The sequence below is a fragment of the Moschus berezovskii genome, chromosome 11 (assembly GCF_049115385.1).
Source record: "Moschus berezovskii isolate FMDL1 chromosome 11, NW_MosBer_1.0, whole genome shotgun sequence".
In the NCBI taxonomy this organism is placed as follows: domain Eukaryota; kingdom Metazoa; phylum Chordata; class Mammalia; order Artiodactyla; family Moschidae; genus Moschus; species Moschus berezovskii.
In genome coordinates this window covers 32,060,544-32,082,813 of record NC_142470.1, presented here as the reverse complement: position 1 = coordinate 32,082,813, position 22,270 = coordinate 32,060,544, and the positions used below count along the sequence as shown (strand labels likewise).

The window sequence follows — 22,270 nt, the reverse complement described above, 5'->3', positions numbered from 1 at the left end:
ACGCCCAGGCTCCTCTGTCCCTCTGTCCATGGGATTCTCCAGGCAAGAATACTGGAGTGGGTTGCCATTTCCTTCTCCAGGGAATCTTCCAAACCCAGGAATCAAACCCAGGTCTCCTGCATTGCAGGCAGATTCTTTACCGACTGAGCTATGAGGGAAGCCCATTGTTATATTAACATTATTAAAAATAAATTGCAGACTTTATCAGAATAGAGTCCTGCAGATTTCACCTTACTCAAAAAATGTTTATTGTGTGACATAGATCCTAGGCATTTATTCTGTGCTAGAAATTTAATGGAAGAAAATTCTGTCATTAGTAAGTCATCAGCTAATGAAGACACAAATAAATAACTGTATGAGAAATGTTGTAATGAAGTTATTTTATGAAATGGACTGCAAGGAGATCCAACCAGTCCATTCTAAAGGAGATTGATCCTGGGTGTTCATTGGAAGGTCTGATGCTAAAGCTGAAACTCCAATACTTTGGCCACCTCATGCGAAGAGTTGACTCACTGGAAAAGACTTTGATGCTGGGAAGGATTGGGGGCAGGAGGAGAAGGGGACGACAGAGAATGAGATGGCTGGATGGCATCACCAACTCGATGGACATGAGTTTGAGTGAACTCCGGGAGTTGGTGATGGACAGGGAGGCCTGGAGTGCTGTGATTCATGGGGTCGCAAAGAGTCGGTCACCACTGAGCAACTGAACTGAACTGAAGGGGTAGGTATACAGAAGAGAGAGTATTTTAGTTCAACCAGTGGGAATCAGAGCAGGCTTCACAATAGTTAAGGTATTTCAGTAGAACACTCAAAAATGAGTAAGCTTTTAACAAATAGAGAAGGAAAGTTATTCCTGTGAAAGAACAATTTGGGGAAAGTCACTGAGGCATGTTAACACAAGAGTTTATAGGAAACAAGTATTGTTTATAGTGTGGCTGTATTACCAGATTCATAAAGAAAGGGTTAAAATGTAGTTGGAGAGAGAGGTTGATATTTATTTATGAAGCATTTAATGCCATGCTAAGCAGCTGGCAGTGGAAAGTCCACGTGAACGTCGCTCAGTCGTGCCCGACTGTTTGCGACCCCATGATCTATAGCTTGCCAGGCTCCTCTGTTCATGGAATTCTCCAGGCCAGAATACTGGAGTGGGTAGCTGATCCTTTCTCCATGAGATCTTCCCAACCCAGGGATCGAACCCAGGTCTCCTGCGTTGCAGGCGGATTCTTTACCAACTGAGCTACCAGTGGAAAGCCTGTGAAGGTTTTCAGAAGGAGAGTTGAATTGTGTATTTTTAGAGAGAGAACTCCGGCAGTCATATAGAGGCCAGATTGGTAGAAGGAATCTAAGGGAGGAGACCACCAAAGGGAGGATATTACAGTAGTAACAGGTGATGCTGTGAACCAGTGTCACAGCAGTGAAAATATACAGAAGAGGAGAGGGACTTTAAAAAGTATTAGTCAAGCAAAATTTGGCAATCCATCGAACATGAAGAATGAGGAAGAAGTTGAAGTTAAAGATACCTCTTCAGGGTCTTTAGCTCAAGTGACTGAAGATGGTGGTATCATTGTGCAGTGTAGGAGGAGTGGGTTTGGTGAGTTCTAAAAGTGATGACATTTCAGATGTATAACTTAGGTATTTGTATACCTAAGCAGGAGGGCCAGGGCCAGCAGGCAGTTTGATTTACAAGTCTAGAGGTCAAAAGATAAAGTTACAGTTAAAATATAGATTTGAGGGCTTCCCTGGTAGCTCAGTGGTAAAGAATACACCTGCTAATGCGGGAGACACGAGTTTGATCCCTGATCTAGGAAGATCCCACATGCCACAGAGCAACTAAGCCTGTGCACCACAACTCCTGAGCCTGTGCTCTCGAGCCCATGAGCTTCACTTACTGAGTGCACGCACCCTAGAACCTGTGCTCCACAACAGGAGAAGCCACTGCAGCAAGAAGCCTGAGCACCACAACTAGAGAGTAGCCCCCACTCCCTGCAACTAGAGAAAAGCCTGAGCAGAAGACCCTGCCCCGCCAGAAATAAAATAAATAAATGAAAGTATATAAATTTTAACAGATACAGATTTGAGAAGTCCTAGGCATAAATAAGATTTTAAGAGAAATCATGTGAAACAGGAAAAGAGGCTGGACCAAAGAGGAGCTGTCAGTCACCAGAGGGTGAGCTTCTGGAAACTGGAGGGGTTTCAGTGATGTCACCACCAATCAGAGATCAGGGAAAGTAAGGGTTTGAAGAAGCTTTTGGCTCTGACATTATCAGTGACCTTGTCAAGAAGTTCAGTATTACAACGGTTGCAGAACCTGAATTAGAATGGACTGAGGGGTGAAATTGGAAAGCAAGTGCAAGATTTCTGTTTCTTTAAGAAAGTTAGAAATAGATTTAAGTAGAGAAGTAAAGAAATTAAAGATTCAAAAGAGAGAATTCACAATGTTACAAAATAGTTTTAGAAAATGGGAGGACATGGTAGAAAGTTTAAAGCCCAGGTAGAGGGGTTTGCCTTACCAACAAAACAGAAACACTCCTTCCTCTGAGAGAAGAAAAGAAAGGAGAATTAAGAATGTGAAGAAGCTATGAGACAGAAAACAAAAGTGGAGGAAGGTCGAGCACAGCTGCATCTCCATTCCTAGTGGAATAAACAGGATCCACTGCAATGAGGAGACTTGGAAGTGAGGAAGGAAAGGGTTTCCCTTTTAATTTGTTGTGTGATACATGCTTAGTGGGTCTGTGAGTACGCTTCTTCAGGACAGGGTTTGCCTTCCATACCCATGGTGCTTAATGCCAGGGTGTTGCCTTGAATGGTAAGTGTTGGGCCTTTAAATTCATAGAATGCTATTCAGATGGTTGTCTCTCATATATAATTTTAAATCAGTTAGTAGATTAAGATTATCTTAAGTCATCATTGATAATAACTCACCGCCATACCAAACTGGTCTGTTGTTTGAGCAGTAAGTATGTTATATCCTAGGAAACAGAAATCACAGTTGTCATTGTTTTCTGTTTGTTTTTGATTTTGTGATTTTGTATTCACAGGGACAGGTTGTAGAAAACCTGAAAGCACAGGCCCTTTGTTCTTGGACTGCAAAGAAAGAAAACCACTTGAACTTCTCAAAACATGATATTATTACTGTCTTGGAGCAGCAAGAAAATTGGTGGTTTGGGGAGGTTCATGGAGGAAGAGGATGGTTTCCGAAATCTTACGTCAAAATCATCCCTGGGAGTGAAGTTAAGCGGGAAGAGTAAGCACTTAGTTTTGTTTGTTTACATGAGATGTGGATGTTGCCAGTTTCACTGATGAGTCAGCCACGCTACAACTGGTTGTGCAGGAAAATTAGTAGTTTAAACTTAAGTCTGAATTTCAGAATGGTGATTCCTAGAGTGAAAAAAATATCATACAGGTATTTGTACCTGTATTAGAATATCTTTTATTCTAGTATTTCAGATTCCTAACGTTTTCAAAGTGCTTAAAATTTTAGATCGGTTGCTTTCTTTGTACCAGCAGGTCAGTTAGAGAAGTTATTTTTCATTTCCTTTGGAGCTTTCTCCCTTGTTGTTTACTGTAAACTGTCAATATTTAGATAAATCTTTACTGAGGGCCTCGCCTCTGCCTCTCCCATCTCTGGATCTCCAAAGTTCCTTGCAGGTCACCTTTCTTGGTGCTCATGACACACTGTGTTGTAGCTATTTCCCTTCTTACCTATATTCCTTATTAGGTCATAAGCTCCAGGAGATGGGATTCACGTATTTTTGTTTGTTTTTTAGATTTTTGATACCTAGTGTGATCTTAATGCCTAGCAGCTGCTCAATCATACTTGCTTAGTGAAGAGAAGAGCTAATGAAAGAACACATGAATGAAACTTTTGCGTGAACAAAAAACAAAACCAGTTGAGGTCTCTGATCTTTATTTCCCAGTCTGTAGGGGAGTCAGGTCATCAAACATCTTTACTACCAAGAACTAACTACTCTAATGTAGCTGTGGGTAATTATCACTTGTGTTTTATGTGGAAGTTGGTCTAAATAGAAAAGCAGAATGATTTATTGGAAAGGAATGGGGTCATTGGAAATTAAGATCCTTGAATTCTGATTCTACTATTTTTGCCAGACTGCATGGGATAAGCCCTCTTGGTCTTGAGTTTTTTCATTGATTGAATGAAAATAACTAAAAAATCTTTAAAAATTCTTTCAGTGCTAAGGTTCTATACCTTAATTTTTAGTTCAAATGTCAGAAGACATTTACTTTTCAAACTGACATGGAATTCTAGAGTGTGTGAGAACAGTGAAAGTGAAGTTGCTCAGTTGTGTCCAACTCTTTGCAACCCCATGGACGGTAGCCTACCAGGCTCTGCCGTCCATGGGATTTTCCAGGCAAGAATACTGGAGTGGGCTGCCATTTCCTTCTCCAGGGGATCTTCCCAACCCAGGGATCAAACCCAGGTCTCCTGCATTGCAGACAGACGCTTTACCGTCTGGGCCACCAGGGAAGCACAGTAATAGCTGATGTGTGTGCTGGCACTGTGCTAGGCCCTTTATGGTAATTATTTTATTTAAACTCCATAACATTTTACAGAGAAGGAACACAAAAACACAAACAGGTTAAGTTTAAATGCTTAAAGGACATTTCTTCTAACTTTTCATTCGATTACTGATCCTTTCTAACAGATAAGGCACGCAACTTGAAAACCTGCAGTAATGGAGAATTCAGCCAGGCAGTCCATTCAGTGTGCCCATGAGTTGTAGTAAGAGTCTACTTTTAACCTGAAAACTGCTTCACTATACAATTTAGTCACAAAATTGGGGACCCCTGATATATATACAGATGTCTAGTTCTTACTGCCACAGTTGTCCAGATTTTTTAAAACAGTTTCCTGGGTTAAATTGAAAATAAAAGCTATATATGTTCCCAAATGTAAAAATAAAGTGCTGATATTTTTATATATTTTTAAATGTACTGTGCTCTAAACAAGTAGTAAAATTTATAAATGCCCTTATTTTTTTCTAACCAAAACCCAGCCCCATATGTGCTTCACCAAATAACCGCCCATTTACCAGTGCCACATGAGTTTGAGTGAACTCCCGGAGTTGGTGATGGATAGGGAGGCCTGGCGTGCTGTGATTCATGGGGTCGCGGAGAGTCGGACACGACTGAGCGACTGAACTGAACTGAACTGAACTGAATGTCTTTTAGATTTAGAAAAGCAAAATAGCTCACATTTGAAAAACTACTTGTAAATCATATTGAAATTACTTAAATAGATTTTAAAAATTTAGTAGTTTGTAAGTAGGCAGTTTATAATCCACTAGGATTTTGTGTATGAGTGTATTTCTAGCGTGTGTACTGAGACAATATTTCAGTTAATGTTAGCCCTTAAAAGATCACACTGCTAAAAACCTGCTGTCTTCATCAAACCATCTTTCTTTTTTATTTACATGATGATACCTTTTTTATTGTATTATTACTGTTTTTTTTTATCTATTTTGTGTGTTTATTTGGCAGACCAGAAGCTTTGTACGCATCTGTAAACAAGAAACCTACCTCTGCAGCCTGTACAGTGGGAGAAGGTGAGCTTTTGTTAATTTGTAAATTAGATGGAGGTCAAATTAGCTACTAATTATATAACTGACTTCCCGCGGTTGTTACTGTGTCTTCAGTGTTAAGTGACATTAGGAGAAACCTGCTGCCTCTCTGTTTCACATGAATATTTAAGAGATAGAAAATATATGACAGAATACTTGACACTTTAAAAAAAATCAGTACTATAAAAATTCATATCAGTTGAGTTCAGTTGCTCAGTCATGTCCAGCTCTTTGTGACCCCATGAACAGCAGCACGCCAGGCCTCCCTGTCCATCACCAACTCCCAGAATCTGTTGAGTCAGTGACGCCATCCAACCATCTCGTCCTCTGTCATCCCCTTTTCCTCCTGCCTTCAGTCTTTCCCAGTATCAGGGTCTTTTCAAACGAGTCCGCTCCCAGTAGCACATTGGGCACCTCCCGACCTAGGGAGTTCATCTTTCAGTGTCCTCTCTTTTTGCCTTTTCATATTGTTCATGGGGTTCTCAAGGCAAGAATACTGAAGTGGTTTGCCATTCCCTTCTTCAGTGGGCCACATTCTATCAGATCTCTCCACCATTACCTCAATAAATAAATAGATAAGTGTTGCAATGAAATAGCATGAAATTTTTTGTTTTCCTTTTATTATATATTATAGGCGTTTAAAATATAAGGAAATTTTGGTACGTTTAGTTGTTTATGAATTGCCTTTTTTTTTAGCCACGCTGTGCAGCTTTTGGGATTTTTAGTTCCCTGACCAAGGATTGAACTTAGGCCCTTGGCAGTGAGAGCATGGAGTCCTAACAACTGGCCCACCAGGGAATTCGCTGAATTGCATTTTAATTACAGTATGCCACATAAATCATTAAGTAGGATTTGAAATCAAGCACTTTAATCATAAATATTACAAAGATATTTTTGTTGCCCCTTGAGTTGTTTGACTATCTTAATTTTGAAAATGTGTTGGAAAATGTCTACCCTTATTTCAGACAGTGTTTTTATGTAATAGTTGTATAGGTTTATAAATGAATTGTATGTATCTATTGTAAAACTGGTTGAATAGTTTACATTTTGTTTATATTGCTCAAGAAAATCAGTTTAATAGTAAGTTGAACAGTTTATTATCAACGACATTAGAGACTCTATGCTAGAGCCTAGAATTATGTTTTATTCATCATATACAAGGATGAATAAAATGGTTTCCCAGGTGCTAACAGTAGAATGGGAAGGATAGGCATATAATTGTAATAAATTCTATAACAAATGAATGATAACACAATTTTGAGTAGGACCTATGAATCCACAGAGGTGGCCACATTGAATCATCTTAAACAATGAGTAGGGTCTTCCTTAGTGATGAAGGAAGAGAAGGCTTGGTGGACAGAGGGAACGGAGTGAGCCAAGGCTCAGCTGTGAAATGTTAGGGAACTTGAGTTACCAGCAAGCCTAGAGCCGGAGGTTTATGGTGGAATAAAGGCAGTGGAATGATACTAGGAAAGTGGTGAGGAGCATTTTGAAAAGAACCTCGCTTGTTACAACATAACAAGATTTATGTTACAGCATAACATTTTTTGTTTTATTGAGTCAGCTAAATTGAATAGTATGGGAATGTAGATAGTTAATAGTTTTTGTATGATGGTTCTAGTTATCTTCAGTTTATGATCTGCAGATCAAATTTCATGTCAACAAATACAAATACGTGTAAAAACTTAGATAGTTCCCTTAAGGTTATTCATTAACAAATATTTATGGAGCATCTACTCCATGCCAAGCACCGTGCTAGGAGCTGGACTGTTGCAATGGAAACTGGCCTCTCATACTGATGTCAGCTGAAGAGTGGGTATTTGCATAACTGTATATAAAAGATAAAGAGAAAAGAATTTAAGAGATTAAACTATATGTAAGAAGGTTAAAAAAAACTTTTCATGTCTGGACCTTGAAGAGCGATACTGATATGTATTTGTAGCTTTGGGGTTATTCTCTGTGAGATAATGATGATAATGATACAGTGGGAAAAAAGAAACCTGTGATAAAGCTTTCCATCCATCCTAAGTGGCTTCAGTTGTGTCTGACTCTGCGATCCCATGGACTGTAGCCCACCAGCCTCCTCTGTCCATGTCATCCTCCAGGCAAGAATACTGGAGTAGGTTGCAATTTCCTTCTCCAGGAATCTTCCTGACTAAGGGATGGAACCTGTGTCTCTTACAGTTCCTGCACTGGCAGGCGGTTTCTTTACCACTGGCACCACCTGGGGAGCCCCAGTCTTTTTCTAGTAATTATTAAGTAATTACTTCATTCTACTTTCTACCTTAACATCTCTTTACATTAGGTTTCCTTAAGTCACAAAGTCTTTTATAGCAGATTTACTCAAAATCTTGGAAATTAACACTTTTTTTTTTTTACTTCTGTAATCTTATAACCAAAATTAGTTTATTTTTTCTTTATTCCCTACAGAGTATATTGCACTTTATTCATATTCAAGTGTAGAACCTGGAGATTTGACTTTCACTGAAGGTGAAGAAATGTTGGTGACCCAGAAAGATGGAGAATGGTGGACAGGAAGTATTGGAGACAGAACTGGAATTTTTCCATCAAATTATGTCAAACCAAAAGATCAGGAGGTAGAGTTACTTTGGTATAGAAACAGAATCATTCCATTCCTATTGCTCAAGGTTCATATTTATAAAGGATGCTTACATATGGTTTTGGTTGGGCTGCTTGTTACAAGGAGACCATTTAAGGTAATGCCAGTAAAATGTAGTTTATCACAGAGATCCTGTGTAGATAAAGGAGAAATGATTTTATGAAATTCCAAGAACAAGAGCCATAGATAGGACCAGGCCTTATGATAACTGAAGTTAGGAAATGGTTTGGATTCAGGGAGGCTTAAAGGAATCCGTAAATCTTTAAGGCTCTGCCATTATTATGACCCAGCCCACAGTTGGAGTTCCTTCTGCCTTTCTCCTACCACTAGCAGCAGTTCTCAGACTTTTTGATTTCAGAAACTTTGCACATTCTTAAAAGTTATTGAGGACTCCAAAGTTTCTGAAAATATATGGATTATATCTAGCAATATCTCCCATATTAGAATTTAGGACTGACATTTTAATTTTTTTTATTTTTATTTTTATTGGAGGATAATTATTTTACAATATTATATTGGTTGGTTTTGCCATACATTGACATGAATCCGCCCCGGGTGTACATGAGTTCCCCTTCCTGAACCCCCCTCCCACCTCCCTCCTCCCCTTATCCTCCCTCTGGGTCATCCCCGCATACCAGCCCCGAGCATCCTGTAACATGCATCGACCCTGAACTGGCGATTCGTTTCACATATGATAATATACATGTTTCAGTGCCATTCTCCCAAACCATCCCACCCTCACCCTCTCCCACAGAGTCCCAAAGACTGTTCTATACATCTGTGTCTCTTTTGCTGTCTCGTATACAGGGTTATCATTTGCATCTTTCTAAATTCCATATATATGCGTTAGTGTATTGGTGTTTTTCTTTCTGGCTTACTTCACTCTGTATAATAGGCTCCAGTTTCATCCACCTCATTAGAACTGGTTCAAATGCATTCTTTTTAATGGCTGAGTAATACTCCATCGTTTATATGTACCAAAGCTTTCCTATCCATTCGTCTGCAGATGGACATCTAGGTTGCTTCCATGTCCTGGCTATTATAAACAGTGCTGCAGTGAACATTGGAGTACATGTGTCTCTTTCAGTTCTGGTTTCCGCGGTGTGTATGCCCAGGAGTGCGATTGCTGGATCATATGGCAGTTCTATTTCCAGGTTTTTGAGGAATCTCCACACTGTTCTCCATAGTGGCTGTACTAGTTTGCATTCCCACCAACAGTGTAAGAGGGTTCCCTTCTCTCCACACCCTCTCCAGCATTTATTGCATGTAGACTTTTGGATAGCAGCCATTCTGCCTGGTGTGAAATGGTATCTCACTGTGGTTTTGATTTGCATTTCTCTGATTATGAGGGATGTTGAGCATTTTTTCACGTGTTTGTTAGCCATCTTTATGTCTTCTTTGGAGAAAAGTCTGTTTAGTTCTTTGGCCCATTTTTTGATTGGGTCATTTATTTTTCTGGAATTGAGCTGCAGGAGCTGCTTGTATATTTTGGAGATTAATCCTTTATCAGTTGCTTCATTTGCTATTATTTTCTCCCATTCTGCAGGCTGTCTTTTCACCTTGCTTATAGTTTCCTTTGCTGTGCAGAAGCTTTTGATTTTAATTAGGTCCCATTTGTTTATTTTTGCTTTTATTTCCAATATTCTGGGAGGTGGGTCTTGGAGGATCCTGCTGTGATTTATGTCACAGAGTGTTTTGCCTACGTTCTCCTCTAGGAGTTTTATAGTTTCTGGTCTTACGTTTAGCTCTCTAATCCATTTTGAGTTTATTTTGGTGTATGGTGTTAGGAAGTGTTCTGGTTTCATTCTTTTACAAGTGGCTGACCAGTTTCCCCAGCACCACTTGTTAAAGAGACTGTCTTTTCTCCATTTTATATTCTTGCCTCCTTTGTCAAAGATAAGGTGTCCATAGGTGCGTGGATTTATCTCTGGGCTTTCTATTTTGTTCCACTGATCTATATTTCTGTCTTTATGCCAGTACCATACTGTCTTGATGACTGTGGCTTTGTAGTAGAGCCTGAAGTCCGGCAGGTTGATTCCCCCAGTTCCATTTTTCTTCCTCAAGATTGCTTTGGCTATTCGAGGTTTTTTGTATTTCCATACAAATTGTGAGATTATTTGTTCTAGTTCTGTGAAAAATATCCTTGGTAGCTTGATAGGGATTGCATTGAATGTATAAATTACTTTGGGTAGTATACTCATTTTTACAATATTTATTCTTCCAATCCACGAACACGGTATATTTCTCCATCTATTAGTGTCCTCTTTGATTACTTTCACTAGTGTTTTATAGTTTTCTATGTACAAGTCTTTTGTTTCCTTAGGTAGATATATTCCTAAGTATTTAATTCTTTTTGTTGCAACAGTGAATGGAATAGTTTACTTAATTTCTCTTTCTATTTTCTCATTATTAGTGTATAAAAATATGGAACGCTTCGCAAATTTGCATGTCATCCTTGTGCAGGGGTCATGCTAATCTTCTCTGTATCGTTCCAGTTTTAGTATATGTGCTGCCAAAGCGAGCACAGGACTGAAATTTTTTTAAAATTTACTAATTCATTTTGAAATAACAAAATTAAACCCACTATATGATGACTTAAATAACTTGCTTTTAATGGAAAACAAATATGTACTTCTCCCTCTTCAAAACGTTTAATGAAAAGAGTAGTATATTCTTTTGGTAAGTAGTTGAAGAAAATTCAACCTCACACAAATAAGAGAGATAACAAAAGTATTTTAATAACATGTTCAGATATCTATGGATATTCTTTGACACTGCTGTACCAAAACTTGACAAGTACTAAATTCTTGTAGATTATTTGCAATGCAGAATCTGAAGCCAAATCAGTGAACATTCCTTATTGTTACGTTAAAATTCACCAGTCTGTTTTGCATACTGAGTGTGATAACATCATTCATTGATTATTTGGGAAATACTGAATCACTGAGTTATGCAAATATTCCCTATATTGCTACATTTCATTATATAATATTTTAAAAATTACATTTGTGGCTTAAAGACTTAAACATAAGACATGACACCATAAAACACCTAGAAGAGATCACAGGCAAAACATTCTCTGATGTAAAACACCTAGAAGAGATCACAGGCAAAACATTCTCTGATGTAAATCATACCACTGTTTTCTTCAGTCAGTCTCCAAGGGCAATAAAAATAAAAACAAAAAATAAACAAATGGGACCTAATCAAACTTACAAGCTTTTGTATAGTAAAGGAAACCATAAACAAAATGAAAAGACAACCTACAGAATGGGAGAAAATATTTGCAGATGATGCAACTGACAAGGGCTTAATTTCCAGAATACGCAAACAGCTTATACAACTCAACACCACCAAAAAAACAACCCAATCGAAAAATGGGGAGAAGACTTAAATAGACATTTCTCATAGAAGAAATACAGATGACCAATAGGCACATGAAAAACTGCGCAACATCACTACTTACTAGAGAAATGCAAATTCAAAAGTACAATGAAGTACCATCTGACAGAATGGCCATCATTAAAATGTCTACAAATAACAATTCCTAAAAATAAGAAATGTGATCGGCCTAACTTATCCTGTAAAGTCAAACAGGTCATAGTTGCTGGTATGCATTCGTTGTTCTTAGGTCAGGTTCAGGAGAAACATGGCAAAAAATTAAAAATAAAAGCATTACCTTGTGTGTATCTGGAGCAGAATGCACATATGCCTTAACATACCCAGAGCACATGTGTTATATGTGGTGGCCATTGATTCTAATCCCCCAATGATGAAATGAAATGTATTTGTGTTAACATTTAACATTCAGAAAAGATTCAGAAAACAAGCTGTTCCTGTTGAGTTGCCAACATCAGCTACTTATATATAATGTATTCTGTCAGAATCAGATCTCCCTGTAAGTATTGGATTCTTAACTTATTTGATCAGTATAAGGTTAATCATTATTTTGCTCTTATTCTAAAGAAACGAGGATCCTGGGAACTAGTTCCTAATAGCCTGTGTACTTTTAACCCTGAATTGTTGAAAAAGGATAAAACAGTGTATCTTTTCCTTATAGGGTTTTGGGAATGCTAGCAAATCTGGAACATCAAACAAGAAACCTGGTATGTATCATGATGAGGCTGACAAACTACCAAAGTGTTTAATAGTCTTAAATTCATAGTCCCTTATATTTCTTCTTAAAGAAACCTGGTATATGTATCATGATGAAGCTGATGAACTACTATGGTGTTTAATAGTCTTGAATTCATTCATCCCATGTTTTTCTTCTTTTCAGAGATTGCCCAAGTAACGTCAGCATATGCGGCTTCTGGTTCTGAACAGCTTAGCCTCGCACCAGGACAGTTAATACTAATTCTGAAGAAGAACACAAGTGGGTGGTGGCAAGGGGAATTACAGGTAATAACTTTTAAATAACATTTGTTCATTTTTTTATAAAAGTAATGCCTTCTCATTAGAAAACTAAGATCAATAAAAATTTAATTTGTCTTATTTGACTAATTAATAAATAATTAATAGTTAGATTGATTATTAACAAAGCTCCAAGAGGTATTTACTTATTAGGAGAACACTAGAAAGGTCTTTTTAGTTTATAAATATTATTTGTGTGAAGTGTGCAGAGAACTTTGAACAATCTCCAGATAGACTTCTACAAATAGTGTTGAGATGCATATTGAATCTTCCAGTTGTTTAATATTGACCTCGAAGGCCAATGCAGAATTCAAGTGTTCTCAAGATACCCTCCCTCCTAACACAGACTGTAAATTTGGAGGGCCCTGAGACCACTCCCAGATTCAGTAATTTCCCATAAAAACTAACAGAACTCACTGAAAGCTGTTATACTCCTGGTTACGATTTATTACAGCAAAAGGATTTAGAGTAAAATTAGCCAAGGGAAGAGATGTATGAGTTGGAGTTCAGGAGGGTTCCTAACACAGTGCTTCCTGTTGTTCTCTCCCCATGGAGTCATGGGCAGCATTAAATCTCCTGGCAACAGTACACATGGAGTATTGCCAAGCAGCAGCTCACTTGAGCCTTGGTTTCAAGCGTGTTTATTGAAACTCCATCAAGTAGACATGGTTGATTACTCACATGGTTGAACTCAGTCTCCAGTCCCTCCAGAGACTGAGTTCATATTATGACCCAGAGGGCCCACCATAAATCACATCATTAGGCTCTCCTGCATGGTTAAGACCCCCCACATAAACTGAGACACTCTTTTAATAGTCATCTCAAAGGTTTAGAGATTATCTTCCAGGGGCCATAGGCAAAGACCAGGCCTCCCTTTGGGCAAGGTTAGATTCTTTACCACACAGTTTGGATTTTCTTATTCTTAGTTTGTCTCAATAATTGTCTTCAGTCTCATCTTTTGTGTTCTTTTTGCTAATTTTATAGGCCAGAGGGAAAAAGCGACAGAAAGGATGGTTTCCTGCCAGCCATGTTAAACTTCTGGGTCCAAGTAGTGAAAGAACTACACCTGCCTTTCATCCTGGTATGGGAATGGGTTAACTTGTGTTTCATCTTAGGAAGTTTTTTTTTTTTAACTCAGCATTTCTTGGATTAGCCAGTTCTTTGAAAAATATTTTAAAATTTGTTCTTTCTTTACCTCTGTGAGAACTTCCTTTCTAAAAAGTTCTTTTAGAAACAGCCAGCTCTTCAGTGATGCTTGAACTGCATCACTCCTTGAAACTGTTTAATTGCTCTACCATCATAATTCACAGCAGTCGCTTGGATTTCCAAACTACATTTGGGAAATTCTTGCTTTTGTGAAACAGGGAACAGAGGAAGGAGGGTGGGAGAGAACAGCTCAAAGGGAAATCTTAGCAGAATTTCAATGTATGATGCTAGTAGGAAGGATTACTCAGTTTAACTTGTTACTTTGTTGTTCTTCCTCTGGTAGTGTGTCAGGTGATCGCCATGTATGACTACACAGCAAACAACGAGGATGAGCTCAGTTTCTCCAAGGGACAGCTTATTAATGTTTTAAACAAGGATGATCCTGATTGGTGGCAAGGAGAAATCAGTGGGGTGACTGGTCTCTTCCCTTCAAACTACGTTAAGATGACGACAGATGCAGATCCAAGTCAACAGTGTGAGTAATATCAAACTATTTACTTCTTAATAGTGCATCAGCTTTAACATACAGCACTGCATTCCTTACTTTTCTCAACCAAATCTTAGTTTAGAGTAAGAAAATATAATAAGCAACTTTTACAAAATCAAAAGTTATATTGCTTTTTTTCAAATACTTTTTTCCTAGCTCAGACCTTTCTGTTAGACTGAAAAAAAGTTCTAGTTCTTTCGTGAGTTCCTTGGTATGATAGCAGTCTGTACTGCAGCTTCTCTTTACACCAGCCTTTTTCAGCTTAAGAGAGAGTAGAGACTAGCTGGCAGTTAGTGTATTCACCTGTGCAGAATGACCCTTTTAGTGTACAGGTGCTGTTAATTTTGCAACCTTATTTCCCACGTTATTACACATCACCCAGGTTAGAATAAAACTATAAAATTTATTTTACAAAAACAGTGCTTGCAAAAATCTCATTAGGTGATTTTTTGAGGTAGGTAACTCATGCCACAGAGATATATGAGTTAAGTTCTGGTTTACTACTTTTACTGCAGGGGTCCATATCTCAATGTATACGATTTGGTATTACATAAAATTATCTCTTGATAGTTACCTAACCTTTCTTACACTTGACAGTAAATGTAGCACTAGAGAATAAACAGTACTTGGAAATATTTTTTTAGCTTCATAAAATAGAGGTCACCTTTCCTCACCCTTTTGATCTTTTTGTCCTTCTTAATAAAATACATCATGATTTGTGTTTTTATCATTCTTGTGAAATTATCTAAAAGCTTTAGCCTTTCATTTTAACTTAGCTTGTACGAACATATAAATGGTAACCCAGTCAAAGCTGAGCTGTTTTACAGTTGAGTGCAAGTATATGAATTTACTTTGTACTATATCTATCATTTTAAATTATTAGTGCATTATTTTCACTCTAGAGCTTATAAAGATCATTGTGATTTGGGGAGAAGACCATCCTTTAGATAGAGCAGGTGAATTTCCCAGTCTGGAGGTGGAGTCCAGTTTTTTATGTTTTGAATATTCCTAAAAATACCTCAGGGTTTCAGAAGAGGTAGTAAGGAAAATTATAAAACTTGGATTACCTAAATGAAAGGCCATTTTTAAATTCTGCTGATGGTTTGGCAGTTTTCAGGGCTTACCTGTATGTCTGGTTAATAAAAATACCCAAGGTGTCTTTCCTGGGCCTGAGAGAGGAAGGGACTTTTCAGACCCACTAGGTCTGGAAGATCTTGGACTCAGTGATCCTTGGAGGCATTCTAGTTTGTCACTGCATTTGACTTTTATAGTGTCTACAATGTAAAGTGATCGTTTTCCAAATGTTTTGTTGTTATCTTGTTTTCCAATGGTGGAACATATTTTTCCCTTTTAAGTCTTTTATAATAAGAAATATAAGAAAAAATGAAAGTGTTCTAAAGGAAGAACAGCCAGGGGTATACGAGTCAGTGAACACTAGTTAAGTTTTCAACTATCATGTGTGTTTCTCAAGCCTTTATAAATATTACTTTCATTTTACTAGGTAGGTAGGATATTTTCTAAAGGTTGAGAATTTTAGTAGTTCACGTTTGTTGATGTTGTGTGTAATTAGTAGAGTTTTTCTCGCCCTCTTGATTTGCTTTGTGTTCATTTTATCCCTCATTTTTCTTTTTATAGGACCCAGTGTTGTCTTCCAGTGTGAAAGCACCCCAGAGACCCACTATCCAAGTTTGACTCTAGCGTGGAGACAGGGCAGGCAGCCCTGATCAAATATCTCCTACACAATTTCTTAGCTTCGTTCTCAAATGTTAGAGCCACTTGTGGTTATTTCTCTGTGTTTCTAATTTACAGTTAAAATTTATTTGTAACAAGTTAAAGGATAGTGGGTCTTTGTGTGGCTTTCCCTGCTGTTCACTCTGGCATCCTTTAGCATTTTTCTTCTTTTTTAATTTGGTAATTGTAGGTCATTAGCATGCATACTGAGTTTGCCCTTACATGGTGGGAGTTCAAACACACAAAGACCCACTATTTGCACAAACTGTTCTTGCTGGTTTGGAATGGGCTGCCATGCTTTTCTAATGTTACTGCAACATGTATATTCATTACAGAATTCAGAATTGCTTATGTTTTGCTGTTACGTTTGACCTAATCTTAATCACAGTGAGCTCTTAATTGGTTCAATATGCGATTTGTCCCCCAATAGGCACTGTTTCCTCTATTACTTTCTAATATGCCACTATAAGTACCAATATTTAAGTTTGTTAAAAGGCCAAGAATTGGAAATATCCTTTTCTCTATTTTCTGTGTATTTTGGGGTGGGAGTGATGACACTTTGGGGGAGCTTTTCTTACCTCATAGAAGAGTGAAGTGGCCCCACTCCACCCAGCCGTATGTGCAGAGCAGGGTGTGGGTTTTATCTGTTGCGGCTGTCCCAAAATGAGCCCTGTCCATGGGAGTCCACTGGGGTCTCTGGGCTCATGAAGATACTGCTAATATGCTGCAGCAGTCAGTTGTTACTTCTTACTAATTACCTAAAAACGGATTGTCTTTGAGGAATGAAAGGCTCCCATCGTTGACTACAAGATATGAAACTTTGCCTACCTTAGGCAGAGCATTTATATCTATACATTTTAAAGTCAGAAATTCATGGTATCTATTTTAATGAAGTGACTCCATGTCACAGGTCACAAAGGGGCACTGGTTGACTTTCTTCTTAATGTATTTAGTAAAGATCATAAGGAATGCTTAAAGAGTTTAAATGCCCTTGAAGCAGGCAGACAGTCTCAATCTAGTTGAGAATGAATTAGAGTGAAGGAAAGCTGTGTGGTAGCTGGCATTCCTCTGTGTCCATGAAGCTACTTTGTGGCTACATAACTGATTTTACCGTTCAGAATTCTCTGCCTAATATCTATTTTTCAACCACATTGGCAACTTTGGCATAGGACTTCACTTCTTTTCCTTGAGCCAAAAACTGCAAGGATAGTTAAACATTATTATAAATGTGAGAGTACTTAGTTGACTTTTAGTGGATAGTATTAAATCATATTTGAAAATCAATGAGAAGATTATGCAATTTAAACTGTTTACAAACTGCAGTGCAATCTACTGTTTCTGAATGTCCAAGTATTATCAGGAAAAGTGTACATACAATCACAGAGTCTTATTTCCTCACAGAGTTCTTTAAGAAGAGTGAAATGTGTTTTTATATCTCTGAGGCATATTTTGTGCAATATTTGTGTTAATGTGCCTATTATACATTATGAATGAATGATTTTAGTCGTATGTTGCCTAAATCATAACTTTACAACACTTGAGGAAGAATCAACGGTTTAGTTAGAACTTCACAAAATTTAAATGTCTGTGTTCCAGAATACTTCACATCGTTGGGATGTATGGTGACAGGCATGTATGCTCCCTGAGGCAGGGATATCTAGTTACTAGACCACCTCAACTTTTAGCATTTGGCATCATCATGATACTTTTATAAAATATGACATTAAATGGAAAGCAATAATATTATTTTACAGGTGGCATAACAGTTTTGCCTGCAGTCACTAAAGGGTACAGTGTAAAGACTGAGTCCTTGTAAATTCAGCTGATCTTCTAAATTGTGCGGGTTATTTGGTCTTGCCTTTTATTTTCTGAACATGTTAGTTGGGTTCAAATTCAGGGCAGTTACTTTAAATCCACCTTAAACCCTGAGGTTAGAAATAAGACCACTTAATTAATCACGATACAGTATAACATTCTCTCTTTATAATTTTGAATTTGGGCTTATTTAATACACTGATAAATTGTTTCAGAGGTATTTTTGTAGCTCAAATTGCTTTACTTTTACACTGATAACTATAGATTATTAAGAATGACATTCTGGTAGAGATTAGTGTCTGTAAATCAATTTGAAAAGAATATATTCATCAGGTACTATGGACTAAGTCTTATAATGGCGTATTTAAACTGAGCGTCTGTCTGGAAAATAAATTTACTGTATTTAAAGAAATACCTCTCTCTGTTTAGGTATTTTGTCATATATTTGACAGGAAGCTAAAAGTAAAGGAAATGGTATGACATATAATAACTTGTCCTTCTTAAAAGAGCATGCAGTCCTTTGCAATACCTCATTCTCAGCCACATATTTGCTCTCTTCCTCACTCAGTATAAGAGGCAGCTTCAGTTTACTTAGAAAGAGACGTTAGAAGGAGTTTATCAGGAACATAGAATTTTTAAATGGGAGCAAATCTGAACCCTGTAGGAGGTGAAGAATCAAAATACCTGTTTATTTAAAAATTGCAGTATGTTGTAATCATTTCTACAGTATGTGATTTTAAACCTGTTGGGTTTTCCAGCAATGAAAAAATCAGTTCTAAGACCAAAGCTGATTTTTTTTTCAGAAAATTTGAAAATCTAAATCAATCCTACCTGTTGTATAGTTTCCTCTAAAACTTTATCCTAGGGAGCCATTTTAAAATAATACAGCTATTAAAACAGTATAACTGCTACATTAGTGTTTTAAAATATAATATAAATTCTGATAGTTTAAAATAAAGTAGGGGAAGGAAAAGTAGAGAAAGAAATGCCAATTCCAGTCCAAAGCTTTATTTGCCAAGTTTTCTTAGGATGAATTTTACCAAGTTATAAATTCTTGTAAATAGACTCTCTAATGGAAAGACTGAGAGACTTTTGCCTATAGTGGCATTATTGGATGCTGCTGTGATGCTACTGTAATGTAATAAATTATTAAATTGTTGCAAAGTGCTGTTTTTTTGCCTTAAATTTTTATTTTGTGCGTCTTGAAAACTATAGTATTAAAGGTATTGAGATTGTGCAAATGCTGGGCACGCTTGGCATGAGGTCATTCGTTTTCATTTTTACAAAATTGTAATATAACTATGCAAGTGTGTTTATTAAAGGGACACAAACTACATTACTTGTATTGTGTATTCTTTTGAAGCATCCTTTAAAACTCATTTTTAACTGTTTATATTGTAGTCCTATTTGTATTTCTTTGGAATTTCTCTTTTTCCTTAACGTGGTCTCTTGGTCCAGACCAGCAAGTTGTATTGTAGTACAAGGGACAAAGGAAATTTTTAAGTGGTAACGATTGAGATTGTTTGATCCAAGATAAGTGTATGTATCTCAAAAGCAAAAGAAATTTTGATTTGAAAGTAAAAGAAAATATCTAGGATAATAATAGACTACTATGTTATTTATAATTTTTACTCCAACTTTATCTCTAAAAAGATTGGAAGGAATTTACAAGTTAATACTCACTGCAAATGTAGACTAAGACATTTTTAGTACAAAATAATAGGAGTCTATATCAGTAAAAGACATTCTACTGAATGCTTGGAGGCACCAGAGTTAAGCAGTTTTACACTTCAGTAATCAAGTTGGTGGTTTCACCTTGAGTGAAAAAAAGTGGATCAAAATCCAACCCATCTGTCAATGTATGATATAAACAGTCTCTTTCCAAAACCTTTCTTCATCTCTGTAAAGTCTTTCAACGAACATATGTTGAGTATTTGTATAAGTGAATGCAGAGTACTAGGTCCTGAGAAGTTGAAAATGAGTGTCAGGTGGTCCAGGTCTCAGGTAGGAACTAATTGTAAGAGGATCAGGCATGAGAGCATATAATTATAAACAGCATGCTAAGCACACTGAGAGAGATTTACTGGGCACCAAGAGAGTACAGGGACTTCCCAGGAGGCGCTAGTGGTAAAGAACCTGCCTGCCCCTGCAGCAGACATGGATTCAATCCCTGGGTCGGGAAGATCCCTTGGAGGAGGGCATGGAAACCCACTCCAGTATTCTTGTCTGGAGAATCCCGTGGACAGGAGCCTGGCGGGCTATGGTCCATAGGGTTGCAAAGAGTTGACCACGACTGAAGTGACTTAGCACACACACATACAAGAGAGTATGGAGGGGGAATACCTAATTCATCTGTAGATTGGTGAATTGGAGAAGACTTCCTGGATAAGGCAACTGCTTGATCCATAAGATAAGTAGGAGAAAGCCAGATTGGGGGGTACCGTGGTGGGGAGAGTGATAGAGACAAGCAGCAGCCTTGATGCAGGAGGAGAGGGGTGACCATAAGCAGTTCATTATTGCTGGAGTGGAAGTGGAAAGCCAGCAAGACAAGTTGAAGCTTGAGAGCAGGCCGGGGGCTAAAGCCACTAGCTTGGCTGCTCATTGGAATCACCACTTGCAGGCCTTTGACAAGCTATTGATGCTGAGTCCTGATTTAAATGGCCTGAAATGAGACCTGGGCATGGGGATTTTTAAAAACTGCTCAGATGATTCTCATGTGAAGCCAAGGTGGAGGAAAAAAACATGAAACAGCATTAAGAATAGTTTCTGAGGGAACATTGGGAGGAGTTGGGGGATTTATGGATTGTGTGGGCAGGTGAAAGGGTCAGTTTGATTCCCAGGTTTGTCTCTTGGTGACAGGGAGAAATCATGGCGCCACTAGCTACAGTAAAGAATCAGTTGGGAGAAGATGAGTTTGGTTTTGACTACAATGTACCCGTGGGACATCCAGATAGAATTGTCCAGCAGGTAATGAGATGTAATTAAGATATACAGCATCAGATGTACATCAGCTGGTGACATGAATGCATACAGTTCCCCCAACTGTACAAATCAGTGGTTTTTATTATATTCACTGAGTTATGCAGTCATTACCAGAGTCAATTATAAAACATTTTCATCATCTCAAAAAGAAACCAGTATCCATTAGTTATCACCCTCATATCTTCCTAAGCACTCTGCCTCCCATGCAGCCCTAGGCAACCACTAATCTGTGTTCTGTCTCCATGTTTGTCTATTCTGGACATATACAAATGGAACCATAAAATGTTTGGGGCTTTTTTGATTGGCTTGTTTCACTTAGCATAATGTTTTCAAGGTACATCATGCTATAGGATGTGTCAGTACTTCATTCCTTTTTATGGCCAAATAATATTCCATTGTATGGATATAATGTTTTCAAGGTACCTCATGCTGTAGGATGTATTGGTAGTTCATTCCCTTTTATGGCCAAATAATACTCCATTGTTATTTATCCATATATTAATTGGTGGACATTTGGGTTTTTACTCTCTGGTTCTTAAAAATAATGCTATGTACATTTATGTACAAGTTTTTGCATGGTCATACAACTTCATTTTTCTTGGGTCTGTACCTAGGAGTGAAATTGCTGGATTAGATGGCTTGACTTTTTGGGGAACTGCCAGACTGTTTTCCAAAATGGCTGCTATTTTTTTTTTATTCCCACCAGCAGTGTACAAGGGTTTTTGTTTCTCCACATTTTTACCAATGCTTGTTATTATCTACATATTATTAAAGCCATCCTTGTAGGTGTGAAGTAATATCTTGTGATTTTGAATTACATCTCCTCTGTGACTAATGATGATGGAGTATCTTTTTATGTGCTTGTTGGCCATTTGTATGTCTTTTTTGGAGAAGTGTGTATTCAGATCCTTTGCTTATTTTTAAGTTGAGTAAATTGTCTTTATAAGCACTTTTAAAACTATTTTAACAACAACAAATTTTGAAAGATGTGCTTAAGAGAGATGTCTTACTGATGTTATCAAAGGCAAAATCCAAGAGTGATAAAATGAATGTAATAGGAAGTTGTGGCTGCTTTGAATCATGGCTCTGTGAGCTCACCCGTAGCAGCCTTCGCCTCATCTGTATAATGAAGAGAGTAATATCTATATTACAGGTGAGACTTAAGCAATTTATGAAGCACCAGTCCAGTGTCTTAGCATATAGATACTGGAAGTAACAGTTAATACTTACCAAGCATTTGCTGTATCCTAAGTGATGAACTAAACATCTTGGGTGTGATAAAATATAACTAGTGTCCAGATCTGACTCCAGAGCTTGTGCTCTTAGCCATCCCTCACTAACTTGTAGTTGTTGTTACTTCAGATCACAAAATCAGAACAGTCATCATTTAATTCCAAGATATAGGTGAGAAGAGGGTAAAGAGCATTAACAGCTTTA

General features: G+C 37.6%; 1 protein-coding gene and 1 non-coding gene across 5 annotated transcripts in view; one reads left to right on the top strand and one right to left on the bottom strand.

Annotated features, from left to right (window-relative positions):
* ITSN2 (intersectin 2) overlaps nt 1-22,270 on the top strand; it is a 132,695-nt gene that overhangs the window by 85,317 nt on the left and 25,108 nt on the right. For all 4 annotated transcript variants that reach the window (XM_055400169.2, XM_055400166.2, XM_055400168.2 and 1 more), the window contains 7 exons: nt 3,039-3,244; nt 5,500-5,564; nt 8,010-8,176; nt 12,260-12,305; nt 12,479-12,600; nt 13,597-13,693; nt 14,102-14,293. In XM_055400169.2, the coding sequence (XP_055256144.2) occupies nt 3,039-3,244; nt 5,500-5,564; nt 8,010-8,176; nt 12,260-12,305; nt 12,479-12,600; nt 13,597-13,693; nt 14,102-14,293 (895 nt within the window). The remainder of the gene's footprint in view (nt 1-3,038; nt 3,245-5,499; nt 5,565-8,009; nt 8,177-12,259; nt 12,306-12,478; nt 12,601-13,596; nt 13,694-14,101; nt 14,294-22,270) is intronic.
* Nucleotides 10,618-10,724, bottom strand: LOC129540165 (U6 spliceosomal RNA). The gene has a single exon (XR_008682616.1). It is a non-coding gene; the product is annotated as a U6 spliceosomal RNA (small nuclear RNA).